A 17263-nucleotide genomic window follows, 5' to 3' on the forward strand; every position below is an offset into this window, starting at 1 on the left:
GGATCTTAGTACCAAATTTTCTAGAACTGTAAGGTTCGAGGGGGTTAAATAAATACATCAAAAATAAGGATCCTACCCGTAGATAGTTTAGCAATATAAAGAGCTATGCATACAATTAAAATGCAATGCAACAGAATATCTTCTGTTTATCAGAAGGCAGAAATAGCGAGAACAATGGTCTTTTTTTCCTTCTTCATCATTGGACTCACATAAAGGCAAAATGATCATGAACCAAAATATACAGGAGCAAAGTTAAATATAAATACTCAGAAATGTCAAAGTTTCCTTGCCTTATTCTAGTTCTGACTTAGATAACTTAGTCTGTACTACAACAAGACTGTTTCCTAAACTCATGTGAAAATGATCATGTATACTAACGTAATAGCTGAGTACCTTGATGTGTTAATGCCTAAAAAGATGTACATACCCAAACTAATCCTGTCATAAGTAATAAAAAACACATTGTCAGGCTGAGAATGTGGCTTTGTGGTAGAGTGTTTGCCTGGCATGCAGGAAGCCCTGGGTTTGACTCCTCAGTACCATATACACAGAAAAAGACAGAAGTGGTGCTGTGGCTCAAGTTGTAGAGCACTAGCCTTGAGCAAAAAAAGCTCAGAACAGTGCCCAGGACCTGAGCTTAAGCTCCAGGACTGACCAAAAACAAAAACAAAACTAACAAACAAATGAATCCATTGCCCTGGATTTGAAACAGCTTTGTCATGCAAGAAAGACCTTAAAGATAAATATATATACATATACATATGGTGTGGTGTCTCTCCCCTGTAATCCCAGCTACTCAAGAAGCTGAGGATCAAAGCCAACCCTGGCAATAAAGATCTTGAGATTCTTATCTCCAATGAATCATTGGAAAACAGGAAGTGGGGCTGTGGCTCAGGGGTAGGGCAGTAGCCTTGAGCTAAAGAGCTCAGGGATAACGCCCAGGCCCAGAGTTCAAGCCTCATGACCCCAAAAATACATATACATATATAATTTCAAAATTACTTAAAAATTATCTCTATTATCTTGTCTATGTATATATATATATATATATGCACAACAAGCTTTTCTTCTTTCATTACACTCAGGTAAAGAAGCTAGAAATATGGATGAAGGTGCTATATTAATGAACATTAAAGTATAACATAAAAAGTTCTAAGTTCTTACTCAGCCTGAGTCTAAAGAAAGATCCTGTTTCATTGCTTTGCCTTTGGTTTCAGCACTTCACTGAAGATGTGGCACATGTTGACCCCACAACCACTTTTGAGTGCTCAGGGCCTGCTGTCCATCTCCTTTTCTCCTCACCCTGATTATTCAACTCTCACAAAATCAAGCACTCTTCAACTTGCCTTCTCGCACTTAAGATTAATCATCTTCATTTACACTTGAGTTGTACATATTCTAGCTACAGTTCTATCCCTGCAGCAAACAGGATTTCTAAGGTCCATTTAAATAGCAAGAGCACTTATATCAAAAGAACTTAATTAAAATTAAATGTGCATAAGAATTATCACAGGGAAACCTACTCTATCTGATCTCAGACTTAAGGGAAAAATTTGCTCTGTGTTAACATAACAAAGCCTAATTTTATCAACAGTTTTTCCAAGGAAAAGCCAGGGGCTGAAAGGTGGTGGCTCACTCCTATAATTTTAGCTACTCAGGAAGCTGAGCTCTGAGGACCCTGGTACAAATCCAGCCAGCTGGACAAGAAAGTCTCTGAGACTTACAGCTCAATAAACCGCCAAGAAGATGGAAGTAGAACTATGGCTAAAGGCTTGAATCACAGCCATGAGCAGAAAAGCTAAGAGACAGTCCCCATGCCCTAAGTTGAAGCCCCAGCGATGACATTTAAAAACAAGCAAACAAAAAACAAACAAAACCTCAAAAATATACAAGAAGTACCTTAATGTTGAGTGTTCTTCCCCCCTCCTCCAAGTCCTGGGAATTGAACTCAGGGCCTGAGCACTGTCCTTAGACTTTTTGCTCAAGGCTAGTGCTCTGCCGTTTGAGCTACAGTGCCACTTCTGGGCTTTTCTGTGTATGTGGTGCTGAGGAATCGAAACCAGGACTTCCTGCATGCTAGGCCAGCACTCTACCACTAGGCCATATTCCTGGTCCTGACTGTATGTTCTATAAAGATGTTAACATATTGAATAAGTATTTACTTAAATAAAGAACGTGAGCTGGGCACTGATGGCCCCACACCTATAATCCAAACTACTCAGGGGCTGAGATCTGAGGATCATAGTTTAGACCAGCCCAGGTGGGAAGTCCATCAGACTATTAACTGTGGCTCAAATGGTATAGCACTTGCCTTGTGCAAAAACTGCTCAAGGACAGTGTCCAGGCCCTGGGTTCAAGCCCCAGGACAGGTACACATACACATACACACACACACACACACACACACACACACACACACACGAATGTTAAACTATGGAAGTTATTACTTAATTGGGAAAGGTTATGAGTTTGGAGTCCTGCTTCAATCAAGAGAATGTGAAGAACAAACTACCAAAAGAATGTGTATGTACATGAAAATGCTCGGTATGTCAACAATCCAGGCCACCTATGTTAACGGGGAATCTTGACCCTTATCTATCTTGAGCAGCATGTATTGGTATAACTCATTAGAACACAGAAGACAGAGTAATCTCAATTGGATGCCAGGTATTATTTTAAGCATTTCACAAATATTAATTTGTTACAATGTTTCAATCATTTTCAATAACAGTAACTTGGATGCAAAATGCTATTTAATTTTTTGAGACATGGGTTCTCGTTAAGACAAAAGAAATCCAGACCTGTCTCTGGCTAACATGTGAAAGGAAACTTGTACTGAACTTTATTCTCATTTAGTGAAACCAGGCTAGGAATGTAAAGTAAATTCTTTAGGGAAGTCAGTTCCCCCAAAGAGTTATCTTCCAAAAACAATTTATATTTCATGCAATGTGATTAAATTAATCTATGCCCCATGCAAAAGAATCTTGCCCTCTTCCTTCATAAACAGGAAATCACTTCTAGGTTTTTATTTTAAGCATGCACTAAAATTATTATTTCTTACAAGAAGAAAGAATGACTCCCTGCCAATCACTCTGACATGCTTCTCAACAAATGTCACTAATAGCTGTGAGGAGAGCGAACATGTCTGAGCAGAGCTTGTTAAGATGGATCTAGACCAGCCATCAAAATACTGTTTTATCAAGTTGGGGCCTACGCTTTATTCTACTGCAGTAAAAGCTATTATGTGATTCAACTGACTACTTTACAATGATGGGATTCTCATCTATAAAAAGAATATATCTAAGTGTTTTTAACATTACTTCGGGGGGGGGGAAGGAAATAAAGTAAGCAAGTTTACAAGTATTGTTCTGACTTTTCATCAATAAATTAATTCTGAAAATTTATTCCAATGATTTATATGCTTCAGGCACTTATAAGTATATATTATATAACCTCTTTTTGTTTTTTATTAGTATAACTATTGCATTGAATGTTTAACCTTTGTGCAGTCTAAGCCCTATCATAACACCATCCCTACCACCTAAGATGCCTATTTAAAAAATCTTCTAATACAAGCACGTATAGAAACTAGGAGGAAAGATCAGAGTGATTGCCTTTGGTATTTTTAATTATTATGAACTGTGATACATTTAGCCTTAAAAGGAAAGAAACTCAGAAACATGTCTTGACACAGATAAGCCTTAGGCACACTGCTAAATGAAATAAGCTCATTACAACAGACAACTACAATGTGATTCCATTTATGTATGTGATAAAATAATCTCTTGATTGAAAGATTTTATGATTGATTTAACATCATGTTATTTCATTCACCATATAGGAGGAATATGTTATAATAAATATGATACAGATATAGAATGTTGTCTAGGTAGTAATATAGAAAGCTACAGTATTTTAATGGGTATAACCACCCTCTGTGGTATTCACATAATAATGGAATTGTATAACAGCATTCTTCAGAAGGTATTACTTTTCAGTGACTTTTGACTGGTTAGTGAATAAGAAACATGACTTAAGTGAGTATTGTTTATGATGTTAAACCTAACTAGAAAGGAATTACATCATAAACAATGAAAATATCTTCCCATTCAATCATATAAAAGAGTAATAGAAAGCAAGTTATTGGGGCATTTTATTCTAAGTGTGATCATACATATCTCATTTGTCCATAATATCATGTGAATGGTATAGCAGGCTCTCCTCAGTAAGCAAGTCATTCTTGAAGAGTTTAAATTGGATAACAGAACACTGAAGAGGAGGAACAAAAGAATATACAAGTATTCAATAAAACATTTTAAGGGCAAAACTAAAAACTCACGCATACTTAATTTTTAAAAAATGTGACACTAATATAGAACAAAGAAATAGTACTAACTTTCTTTCAACAGAAGTGTAAAGACAATTCAAAGGAGGAAAGACAGTGCTTTCAAGAAATTATACTTATATGCAGAAAAGAGAATTTTGACTTAGGTATAAAATATTATACAAAACATGACTCAAAATGGAGCATACAACAAAACAATAAATGTAAAGGTTTCTTTAAAAAAACACAAGAATTTTTTTATCATTAGGGTTTTACGTACCATATCAAAAGCCATAAAGACAAAAATTCTCTACTTCTGGTCTTTTAAGGTTCACTAGAGATAAGAATCACACAGATTTTCCTGCCTAGGCTCGCTTCAAACCATTATCCAAAGATCATGAGTAGCTAGGATTATAGACATGAGCTACTGATGCCCCAAAAGAAAAAAAAAATCAGTAAGTTGGAAGAACATTATAAACTTCTGCCTGTGAGAGACACCTGTTGAGGAAAAAGGACAAGAGGAAATATTTTCACACCGTATTTTACACCATATGACCTTATTTTCAAGGAAAAAGGGGAGTAAAATAGTTCAAGTCGCACATGAATTGATGCTCGGCATCATTAGTACATTGGTCAGACTTCTGTCACTTTTGTATTTGGGAAAAACAATTTAAAAAGAGGAAAGATGTCTTTCTGTTCATGGTTTCAGAGGACTCCTGGCCCCATCATTGGGCAAGTAGTAGAGTATGATGGTTGAATGGCAGGCTGGGAAACAGAAAGAGAAAGACACCAGAACTATGTGGATCTTTCTAATGGACCCTCTCAGTGATCTGCTTCTTCCAATCAGACCTCTCCTAACAGCCCATTCACTAAGAAAGCCTCAATGGATTGATTCACTGATGAAATGGGAGTCTTGGCATCTAACCATCTCTCAAGGATTAATTAGATGCACTAGCTGAGGGCCAACATTCAACACCTTCTTGAGGAACAATTCCCATTCAGATCATAATAGTGATGAGTAAAAGGAAAAATCAAAAGTTTAAAACACCACTCAACACTCAAAAGAATAAACTGAGAAACTGGTAATAAAATGCATAAATAAAGATGTTGAGCAAGAATGACTATCAGATGTTATAGGTGGGAATAAAGTGTGAATCCACTTTGCAAATAGTTTGGTAGTGCTCTTGAGAAGTTTAATATACACAAACCATATAATATAGGCTTCCTGTTTCTAGGTATCTTCTCTTTTCTCTTTAGAAAAAAAATGCTGTATATGGATATTTATAGCCGCTCCATGTTAACTGCCAAAACAAATAAGCAACTTAGAATCAGTGTTTCACTTGGATTTGATTTTCATCGTCCTAGTGGATAACAATGGACATACTACTGTGTGAGCTTATGGGGCATTTGAAAATCTTCTTTGGAAAAATGGCTCTTCAAGTAAGGGATATAGGTCCCTTATCAAATGGAATTGTTAACTATTCTCTCCAGTTTACAGATCTTTCCTTTCTTTTGCTTGATGGCATCCTTTGACGCACTAATTTAAAAATACTGTTGAAATTCAGGTTGTTTTTCTTTTGAAGTTTGTGGTAGAGAAGGTTCTGATGCCATGGATATTTGTCAGAAAGCAATAGTCAGTGCACACACACATGCCTAGTCTTCCTGATACAAAGACACAGCCTTGGAGGCACAGAGAAACATTGGGAACACACAGTACTGGTTCTATATGCCACTCTCAGATTAAAGGAGGCAGGGCTCCTTTAAAAACGTGGCACTGTAGCACAACAGGTAGGGTGGAAGCCTTGAGCTGAAGAGCTCAGGGATAGTCCCCAGGCCCAGAGTTCAAGTTCCACAACTAACCAAAAAAAAAAAAAAGGGCAAAATGTGGGGGCTGGGAGTTTGGCCTACTGGTAGAGTGCTTGCCTTGCTTGCACAAAGACCTGGGTTTGATTCCTTGGTACCACATATCTAGAAAAAAAAACCAGAAGTGGTCCTCTGAGGCTCACTTAGGCCCAAGCTCAAGCCCAGGATTGGAGAGGGGCGAGAGGGGCGAGAGAGGCGAGAGAGGCGAGAGGGGCGAGAGGGGAGAGGGGAGAGAGGGAGAGGGCGAAAGAGAGAGAGAGAGGGGGGGGAGGGGGGAGGGAGGGAGGGGGAGGGAGGGAGAGAGAGGAAGAGAGAGAGAGAGAGGGAGGGAGGGAGGGAGGGAGGGAGAGAGGGAGAGAGAGAGAGAGAGAGAGAGAGAGAGAGAGAGAGAGAGAGAGAGAGAGAGAGAGAGAGAAAGAAAGAAAGAAAGAAAGAAAGAAAGAAAGAAAGAAAGAAAGAAAGAAAGAAAGAAAGAAAAAGAAAGAGAGGTCAACGTCAGGCCTAAGAGAGGACCAACGGACACTAATACACAAAAGTAAGAAGATGCTCACAACAAAAGGAGAGGCACATCAAAGGATGGGATGCCAACTGAAAATAAAAAGAAAAATCCAGTAGTGAAGCCAACTATTAGGAAATCACAGTGTTTCTGATATATAAGTCACAGAATCAAATAAATCCATACTGATAAAAATCAATAGAACAAATATTTAATTCTAATTCTTTTTGTGTGTGTACATGTCATTTGTGGGGCTTGAACTCTGGGCCTGGGTTATTCAGCTATCCCTGAGTTTTTCAGCTCTAGGCTATTACCCTATCCCTTGAGCCACAGTACCACTTCTGGTTTTCTAGTTGTTAATTGGAGATAAGAGGCTCGCGGACTTAGTGCCCAGGCTGGCTTTGAGCCACAATCCTCAGATCTCAGCCTCCTGAGTAGCTAGATCACAGGGATGAGCCACCACACACCGAAAATTCCGGTTCTTAAAAGGAGAACCAATGAAGGAGGCAGAAAGACCTCATTGCGAAAATAGGTTTTTATCCCGGTGAAATCTTCTAATAAGTGTCCAAGTTAACTGGCAAATGTTAAGGAGAAATTATCTACTTTTAGGATTTGAGCCTATTTTCTCAGCGCCATACATTGTTTAAAAATGGAAATGAGTCACTTTCTGGTAGAGGCATCATTAGACCCAGACCTTACTCCATGGCTACAGGTCACTGTCTGGGGCTATCATGCACCCTTAAAGAACACACATTTCTTCTGAGATATTGTAACAAAGTATTAGGCCAACACACATCAAGAGATGTGCTATATGGTAACTGAGCAATATTCTCTAGAAGTGTCCAGATTATAAAGACCAAAAAAACTTCACGAGCAGAGGACTAAGCAGATATAACCACCACAGTCTGACTCCTAGGTGGAATCCTAAAAAGAAAAGGATGCCAGGAAAAAACTGACAGGCTCGCAATAAAGACCCTAGTGTAATAAAGTGGTAGGATATGAATACTAATTTCTTTGGCCTTTGAATTTTCCTATGCTTCTATGTTGTAACGTTCTGCAACGTTGGGATGAAGGATTGAGGAGACTCTTATTCTGCCATTATGTTAGTTTAAAATGACTTTAGAAAACTTAAAGAAAACCTACACAGTAATAATCTTACCCACTACAAACATAAATAAATGAAACTGTGAAAGCATAGTAGTATATATTACTTTACAGTTTGATCTAAATTTCAATGATAATTAACCAATGTATCTAAATTTCCCTCATAGTTTGAAAAACATTTCATGTTCATCTTCATCGTATCTCAATTCAAATAATAGTCTGTGATGTAGAATTAGCAGTAGGGCTTGTCACTTCCTACTGTGTTTATCATATAAAACTGCCTGTTAGTACAAACAACAATAAATGAGGATGGGTAAAAATTTTAAATACATAAATCCTATTGAATTAGACAACTGGTACAAGGTCTATAAAAATAAAAGCCACATCAATTACCTGATAAAACCATAGGCCTCCACTCCACTCTAATTTTCCATACTCAATTTCTGCCTTAAAATTTTGCTCAATGAAGTTGACATGCAGGGTGAGATCACAGTTTTGTTTCCTTCTTCTCCTTAAATGACTTTAACTTTCAGAACGCAGGTCGGGCGTGCTCCCAACGCTAGTCCTGGTAAGCTTGCAGCCCACTGTCACCAGGTGAGCCATGCCACCTGTGCCAGTGTGAGAAGAATGCCATGAAGAAGTTCAACTGCAGTTCTGAATTACACAGCCCCCCAAAAAGGTGTAGGCACGGCTTTCTTTCTGGAAGCAAGTTAACCATGAAAGCTTCAAAATGCTTCTCAAGATCATGTCGCTTGGGGTGAACTGAGAGCACTGGAGGTCTATCAAAAATGCTTAATTGAATAGATGCCCATGAATTCTCAGGATTCTAGTAGAGATTACCAAGTCAAAGTGATGTTTCACTTTTGCATCTTGACTTTGTTTGTGCAGACTGTACAAAAAAAAACTAAGCCCTGTGAGTCATATTGGGGGTGGGAAAAGAAAGACAGCATGGTTTAGGAACTTGCTTAGAAGCAGTATATCCCCAATGGCAACACAGCTCCCACCAACACCTAGCTCACTAGATCCCCTCAGCCCACTTCGTGTGAGACATACTCTGTGATGCACTAGTAGACGACTAAGTAGAAAGTTACTTACCGTGAGAGTTTTACATGTACTCACACACTCCTGACAGCTCAAGACTCCCAATTTGTAAGGTTTCCATGATACACAGAACTAGATACTGGAATATTCTTGAAAATAAACCACTCAATAAATGGGCAAAGGAGCTAAAGAGAGACTTCTCAGAAGAAGAACCATCACAAATAAACATACGAGGAAATGATTACCATCCCTGGCGAAAAGGAAATGCAAATCAAAACAATACTGAGATTCCATCTCAGCCCAGTCAGACGGCCCAACATCAAAAATTCAAATAACCACACCTGCTGGTGGGAATGGGGGAAAGGAACACTATTGCACCACTGGTGGGGTGAAACTAGTACAACCACTATGTAAGGCAGTTTGGAGATTCCTCTAAAACTAAATACAGACCTTCCTTATGATCTGGACATACCACTCCTGGGCATCTACTCAAGTCAAGATACAGAAAAGACACTGGCCTATCCACAATAGCCATTTATGGAAATAACCCAGTTGCCCTACAATAGATGAGCGCAGTGAAAATGTATAAACATATACATAATGAAATTTTACTCATCCATCAGAGAGAGTAATATTATGCCATCTTCAAGGAAATGGATTTAGAACAAATTATGTTAAGTAAAATAAGTCAAGCTCAGAGAGGCAAACTGCGTTTTCTCTAATATACTGAAGTTAGATATAAACTACAACTGGACATGAGAAAAGACTGTGCATTCATACACAAACAGCCAGACTAAAGAAGGATACCCTTAGGGGGGGGGAACCCAAAGACCTAACTCCTCCGAACATTTAAAATACTATTTATGAAAACAAATGTAAGGAAATGGACACATGGTTGTTGCTCTACTATTGCTGCCAGTGGTCCTTGTGTGCTTTGGGGTGTTTTTTTGTTTTGGGGTTTTTTTGGGGGGGGGTTGGTGTTTTTGAGAGGCAGAAGGAGAACACAGAAAGAAAGGGAGAGTGAGCAAATGTCATTGTGTTCAGTAGAGAGAAGGAATTTGACTATGTCACTTGTAAGCAAGGATGAGGGTGGGAGAAACAGGGAGAGGAGAGGAAGAAGTAGTAAGTCAACGAAGAAATGTACTCACTACCTAACTTAAGCCATAAAAACAATAAAATTATATTTTTAAAAGATCTATTCTTAAAACGTCATCCAGAGATTTGTTTTTGAAGATTTCAATATCCTACCAAGAAACTTAGTGCTATTGTAAACTTTCCTTCTTTCCTTTTCTCTCTTTGTAATTTAAAGGCAAAATATGTTACTGTGAAAAACAAACTTCTTAAGTAGAGGAACTAGCTATTAACCACAGAAAGCCATATCCAAATAGAACTAGGCTAGCATCTTCCTTCAGGACTGCTGGGAGAAGAGGTAAGTGTGGAAAAGGGAGGGGGCAGCAGACAGACAGTGTTAAATGTTTCTCCAAAACTGTGGCAGAGTATAAGAAGATACAAAAATTAGAGAATTAGAGACAGTCTTCTAAAAAATATGAAATGTAAAAATATTTTAACAATCATTGGATGGTCCAAAAACATGTATTTCAGAATTTTGTTGAGTAAAAGAGAAGTGATGATAACCCCCAAAATTGGGTAACTTACCACTAAATGATATATCTATTGAGAAGCACCAATAAATGAGATTTTCTTACATGCCGATTATATTACTGAAAAAATTAGGACAATAAAAAAATACTGCTTTGATATTATTCACCCATTGGCAACAAAGGATATGGCATGCTTTTTCAAAACAGGAAGTGCAACAGACACAAGAAGAAGAAAAGAATGGAAAAGGTTAAGTACTGAAATACAAAACTCCTCCATATGGGCCTCGAAGGCACTGCTGCAGCAGAGGATGGAAGCAGAAGTTTGTAAGAAACAAGGTTTCGAGCAGGTGCTCAAAAACCCAGTCAATTAACCCAGCAATGATGACCATGGTAAAGAATCAGATCCTTGGGTTGGTAATTATTTTAGGAAGTCTTTTGTTAGTGGTGAACATTTGGGAGACTAGAAAAGGAACCTCATCTAAAGGTTAAAAAGAGAGGAGGGAGAAGCTGAAAATTACAGACCTGTAAGTGTAACACCTATATTAGGAAATAAATTTGAGATGATACTTATGGATGAGCTTAATGATACATTTGGAGAAGTATAATTTAATAGGAGTGAGTCAGCATAGATTTACCAAAGGCAATCATGTTAGAAAAAAATCTTCCTTTTTAGGTTGAAGCAATAATCGGTTTATCTAAGAGAGAACCAATAAGAAAATGTCAAGTTGTTTTAGAGATTTTTGGACCTTTTCATGGAAAGAATTATTGCACAAGGTGTCATGACACGCGTCAGAGCATGCAATGAACAAAGAAGTTGAAAGTCATGGGGCAAGGAACAGAGGGACAAGAGGAGCTATAGAAGTTCTGCCTTTTCTTGGCTCTCAGTAGCACAGCACATGGCTTCTAAATGATGATGAAGACTATTTTGTATATCAGGAAAACTGAGCAGGAAGGTAAGAGGCAATTGTGAAAACAAAGGGCTAGGGCTACTGTACCTTACATAGCATGTGTTAAACATAGGATGAAAGGCAGAACATAAAATTTAATATGCCTAAGTATAAACTGAGATAGGAATAAGGGTAGCCAAGTAAGGATAGCTTGAATGGTACACTGAATTAGGTTGGGTTAGGATAAAAATAAGGCTGGCTTTTGATAGGTGAAACTTTTATCCTACTGTACTTGTAACTAATCAGAGGCAAATTTTTTTGTGATACAATGAAAAAAACCCACGATATTCGAAATATAAAGGTTGGTTATCTTAGGGAATATGAAAATCCAACTTGTGTGGAGAACATGACAGAATCATGTGATATCACTCTACTGACAATAATAAAATGTACGTTTTTAAAATGATTAAGCCTTAATATCAAAGAATGGATAAAAACACAATCAATTTAAATATAATACAAAAGTATGGGATAAAAACATACAAGAAATTATGCAGAACACCATGCCATCATTTAATGCTTAATTTCTTCTGCAAAGAGAACATAGGAAAACAAAGGAACATGTACTACACATCAAGATCCTGGTCCTCAGAGAGAATGTGAAACAACTAAGCCTCAGACTCTTGGCCACAGAGCGAGAGCTCCAGGTAGAGCCCAACTATGAGTACTGAGAACTACTCCAACAGCTATGGGGTCTCTGAGCAGCAAAGGGGATGGGAAGAGTCCATCGTGGGGGCCCATGGGAAGGAAGTCTTTCTTCCCAAGCAGTCTGCAGAATTAACACGCTTCCTGCCTCTCCTTTTCCTTACTCTTCCTTTGGGGTTAACTCTACAGCATTTTATAATAACCAATGAAGGGGATGATACATGATGTCAAACTGAGAGTCACTGGTGTTATGAACACAGACACCTCCTTAGCTCTTCCTTAAGGTGTGATCACCAAGCTTCATGGATAAGAGACAGCAGAAATTCAATTACTAACACTGTAGAAATCAAATCAAGATAAATTTTTCAATGAAAATGGACTTCACTAGATAGAAAAAAATTGTAACATACAATAAGCAAAACAATTCCAATCACTCTCAATTTGATGTCAATTTGTGAGGGTTAATGTAATTTTAAAATTTCATTATATTAGATCTGAGTAGACCTAAAGAAAACTCTTTAGAAAATCACAAGTAAGGGCAATGTATTTTTTTTTTAAAATAAAGTCGAGCAGAGTGCGCAGCTTACAGCAGAGCATAGCATGAAGTGTTTCAAATAGAACAAAACTGTGTCCCAACACTGGGATGAAGAAACGGAGTATGACATGCAGCGCACAGCCCTGTTCCAGTGATGGATGTCGATGAGGGAAAACATACCCTGCTTTCTAATATTACACATTGGTTTCACCTGCACTTACCATTCATACATATGATATTACAGGAATGGTCATGTCTGCACCTGTATTAGTCCGTCCAAGGATAAGGCAGATTTATTTGCTATTGTTACTAATAGTTGTAACTCACTCATTCTTATAAAGGAAGAGTATTTCAGTGTGTAAACATACAATCTTTATGCCTGCTACCAGATAGTAGGTGTTTGAGTAGCTTTGGCTATTGTAAATGTATCAATAATTACATTAACTGTTAGTGTTGCATAAAAGACAGTAATTCATGTAAAAGATACACTGTCTCAGCAGATTAAACAAATTCAACTATGTGCCACAATAAGGGAGCAGATGAGACTATACTAATATAATATTGTACAATTATGGCAGAGTTATTGCTACAGAGGCAAAAGAATTTCCCTAATCACAAGGGAAAACATATAAATCCTTACTATAGGTGAGTGAGTGTGTGTGTGTGTGTGTGTGTATGTGCAGGTGTGTGAAAGACTCTAAATATCTCTGAGTACCTAGTGATATCCTCAAAATAAGCCCAAAATAACAGAACTAAAAAAGCACACTAATCTACACTTACAATGTAAAACCTTGACATTCCTTTTCTAGCAGCACATATAATGAGAATAAAAAAATGTCCAGCCAGATGAGAGATGATGTGAACAATACTTAGCCATCAGGCTATCCCTGGGACAGGGAGCTCAGGCTCGGGCCAGCCTGACCCTGTCCAACCTTCCAGCCTATTTCACTCATTTTTTGCCTAACACAAAGAAGTGAACAATAATTCGATAGGACTGAAATAAGTCAGAGTATTTCCTGTAAACACAATAAACAGGAGCTCTAAGTCAATTTCCATTGCTCTTTCAATACTTAATGAAAGGATAACAAGATCATACAATGCCTAAAAATTATTCCAACTGACATACAGACTTTGATTTTCTAAGGGATGAGATGTAACACTATTCAAAAAGATGTGTACTTATTGCCTGACTTATCTTAATTGTAACCCCTCTGTACATCACCTTTGCAATAAATTTAAATTTAAAAAAAGAAAATTTATCAATATCATTCTAGTAGTCCTTGAACAGAATTGGGGTGGGGTGGGGGTTACTAACTTCCATAGATAGAAAAGAAATATACTGGACAAGGAGTCTAGCCTACTGGTAAAATGCTTGCTGAGTATACATAAAGCCCTAGATTTGATTCCTTGATACCACCTACACAGAAAAAGCTGAAAGTGGTACTGTGGCTCAAGTGATACAGCATTAGCCTTGAGAACGCCCAAGGACAGTGCTCAGGCCCTGAGTTCAAGCCCTAGGACTGGCAAAGAGAGAGGGGTGGGGGAAGAAAAGAAACATGCCCCAAGTATTACCAACTCAGTCACTTTATGCACAATATTATCTCATTACATCACATAGATACTGTGTGGCAGATGGTACTATCCTCTTATCCTGAAGGGATGAAAACTGAGGTCCACCAAGTTTATTACTAAAGTTTCCAAAGAAACTTTACCCAATAGAGTGAAAAAGTGATATAAGAGCCTTTCCAAACCTGAAGCCTGTGGCTCCTGACACCGGCAAGACTATATACAGTACACGCAGAGATTCTCAGCCTAATAGAGTGGCATAGAAGGTACCAAAATAAACTGCATTAAATCCACAAGGACGTGTGTCTGTAAGAAACAGCACACCACAACACTGCTCCCAAACAAAAAATAGTGTATTTTGATAGATAAAAGTCCAAATACCTCAACTATCCTGCTAAAATAGAAAGAGCAAACACCTCTGCTATTGTTGCTTTCCAAACAGTCCTTCATCTAATTGAGTAGATTAAACCACTCATCCTACCCATTCTTTTTATCAAGTGAAATCAGGTATGACATCAAGGGTTCATGCTTGCTAGGAAAGCTCTTTACCATGTGAGTCAGGCTGACAGCCTTTGTTAATTATGAAGGATTATTTAATTGTTTCAAAGGCAAAAATGTTACCACTTGATGGCAGACACAACAGAATCTTACATAGATGAGCAAAGCAGAGTGATACATTACTTGTAATTACAAAATTCGGGGGTTTGCAGCAAGTAAATAGTATCTGAGGTCATTTTGGAAAACATACTACTAATGAGTCATTACCTGAAAACAACAAATTAAAAAATGAAGCTGGACCCTTGTGGCTCACACCTCTAATCCTAGCTACTCAGGAGACTGAGATCTGAGGATCCCGGTTCAAAGCCAGTTCCACAAGAAAAGTCCCTGAGACTCTTATCTCTAATTAACCACTAGAAAAAAGTTGCCAGTTTTTAAGTAGGGCCATACACTTTTGCCTAGGCAGAAATCAGGCCATATGTTTCCTACCTGTCCTTCCTGTTGTAAAAGGTCCACAGCATGACCATTCTCCACGCCCACAACTCTGCAACTAACATTGGCACTCCTACGATTTCCAGCGAAGAAATCCCAGGCATGGTAGGGCAGCCGCCTCAGGCCACATAACACCAGGGGGGAAGCGGCTAAGTGGCTCTCGAGTGCCCAATCATATGCCCCAAAGAGACCCAGGACCCACCAGCAGTGCTGACCTGTGTGCCTCTCTAAGAGTCTACTGGTGTTACCTATATCCCAAAACAGGATCCCATGGCCATACTCAGCATCTCATTGTTTAAATCAACACTCACATCTCAAGTCGACACTTGGGATGCTCGTCCTTTAAACAGGGCAACGGAGTCTGGTCCGCCCTGCATTTCCCATACTGTCCATCTTACCTGAAATCCAATAGTCAAGGAAAGTGTGGCAGTTGTGCTCGTCACAAGCACACTCCTAATCGTGGTGACTACTCATTCCGCTTCCCTCGTTGCCCTCCTCACCTCCTCTGCTTCTCTAGGCATTCATAGGGAGAGGGTGGTACAAGGAAAGGGGCCACAATTTTAAAACCACCAACAGTGGGTGTGAAGTTTTTTCCATTAATCAAAACATAAAATTTAAATTCCTACTTGAGCTCAACTCGGCTTTGATGTTTGTTATTACTACCTGGGTTGTCCCTGGTGACTACATGGTCAGATTTCCAAGTGAAAGTTCCTGCAACAGCTGAGTGGGTGAGGCGAGGGTGAGCTTTGGGAAGAGAAATGATTATACATTGTCTGCCCTTGAAATGACATAGTAATAAGAGGACAGCACGGGACCGCCTGACCAGCTGTGCCAGGGCTTCGCACCTTACCGGCATGCAGGTAGGCCAGGTCCGGGTTCTCGATGTCAGGGTGTTGCTCCTTCAGGTGGTTCCGGAACTCCACAGGGACATTGGTGCCATAGTCACACTTGGGACAGTTGTACATCTTGACACCCTCATGTTTGCCCGTGTGTAAGATGTGCTTGCGGATGTTTTCGGCACAATTCGACCTGCCAAGTAAGAAAGTAGGTTGAGTTAGGTCATCAACAGCACCTTATCACACACGCTGACACTAGCTGGCCCTGACACAGGCTTTCCAGTGTGCTGGCGCATGGAGTGAGCTTAGGAAGGATTGGGTCCTGAGGCTCAGCCCTCTGTTGGTCTTTCACCTTAGCAGATCAGTTTCACGTAGAACTAGAAGCACAAAATTCTAGGCTCTACTACTTTCCTATCACTTTCATGCCACTTAAGGGAAGTGAAGATGTTTACTTATCCCAAGAAGCACATCGGGCACCACTGAGGAGAGGAGAGAAAGGTGGTGGTGCTACCACCACTGAGCTTAGTGTTCAGAAAGTAAGACTGGCTTCAAGTTCTAGGAAGAGAGATGCTTAAGCTGCTGCCTTTTCCCTGTCTGCTCCTGGTGCTACAGTGCCCTAGGATGGCACATGTTTTCAGGCACAGACTGGAAAATACAATCAAGGGTCCACATGTTACATGCCTAGCAGCTCTGAGAACAGAGAGGGTCCTTTCTTTCTACTGTCCTGCTACAGCACAGGAAATGCAACGCCTGAAACAGAAAGCTAGGCCTGAGGTGCTGTTCTTAGGCAGGCCAGCCTGCTTGCTCTAGGGTCACCACTGGAATCTCTCTGAGATGACATAGAACTGCTTTCTGAGTACAGACACACTTGCTTTTCTGACCTTGTCGGGTTTTTTTTTATTAACATTTTTAATAAACAGAGTCCTACACAAGTTTACACAAGTGGCTGACTGTAAGTTAAACAGAGAAACAGAAAAATCAAGGTAGCCTCCAATTTCCTATAGACCAAAGGGCAATCCCAGAATAGCAGAACATTTCCTGAAGGAATTGATAAAGAAGATCCTGCAAGACAATGTCTTAATGATTTTGGGTTTGGTGGCATGGCTCAGATAGTAGAGCCAGGAGCCAAGGAGCAGTGGTGTCAGATCCTGAATTTAAGTCCTGTTCTCTAACTAAAAAAACTCTTGAGTTCCATAATGTCATAAGGCTTGGAAATATACTGTACCCCGAAAGAGAAAGGAGCTCTAAATACAATCACTTTTATGTCTAATATTCAATTATGCTGTGGTGTTCTTTTTAGGAAATGCATCCAGGG

At 39.1% G+C, this 17263-nt stretch overlaps 1 protein-coding gene across 2 annotated transcripts in view; it reads right to left on the bottom strand.

The window, feature by feature from the left end:
* Positions 1 to 17263, bottom strand: part of Znf407 (zinc finger protein 407) — a 361765-nt gene that overhangs the window by 98397 nt on the left and 246105 nt on the right. For both annotated transcript variants that reach the window (XM_090352958.1, XM_090352957.1), the window contains one exon: positions 15963 to 16141. In XM_090352958.1, coding sequence (XP_090209084.1) covers positions 15963 to 16141 — 179 coding nt within the window. The remainder of the gene's footprint in view (positions 1 to 15962; positions 16142 to 17263) is intronic.

Source organism: Megascapheus bottae, chromosome 19 (genome assembly GCF_031878675.1).
Source record: "Megascapheus bottae isolate mThoBot1 chromosome 19, mThoBot2.hap1, whole genome shotgun sequence".
NCBI lineage: Eukaryota > Metazoa > Chordata > Mammalia > Rodentia > Geomyidae > Megascapheus > Megascapheus bottae.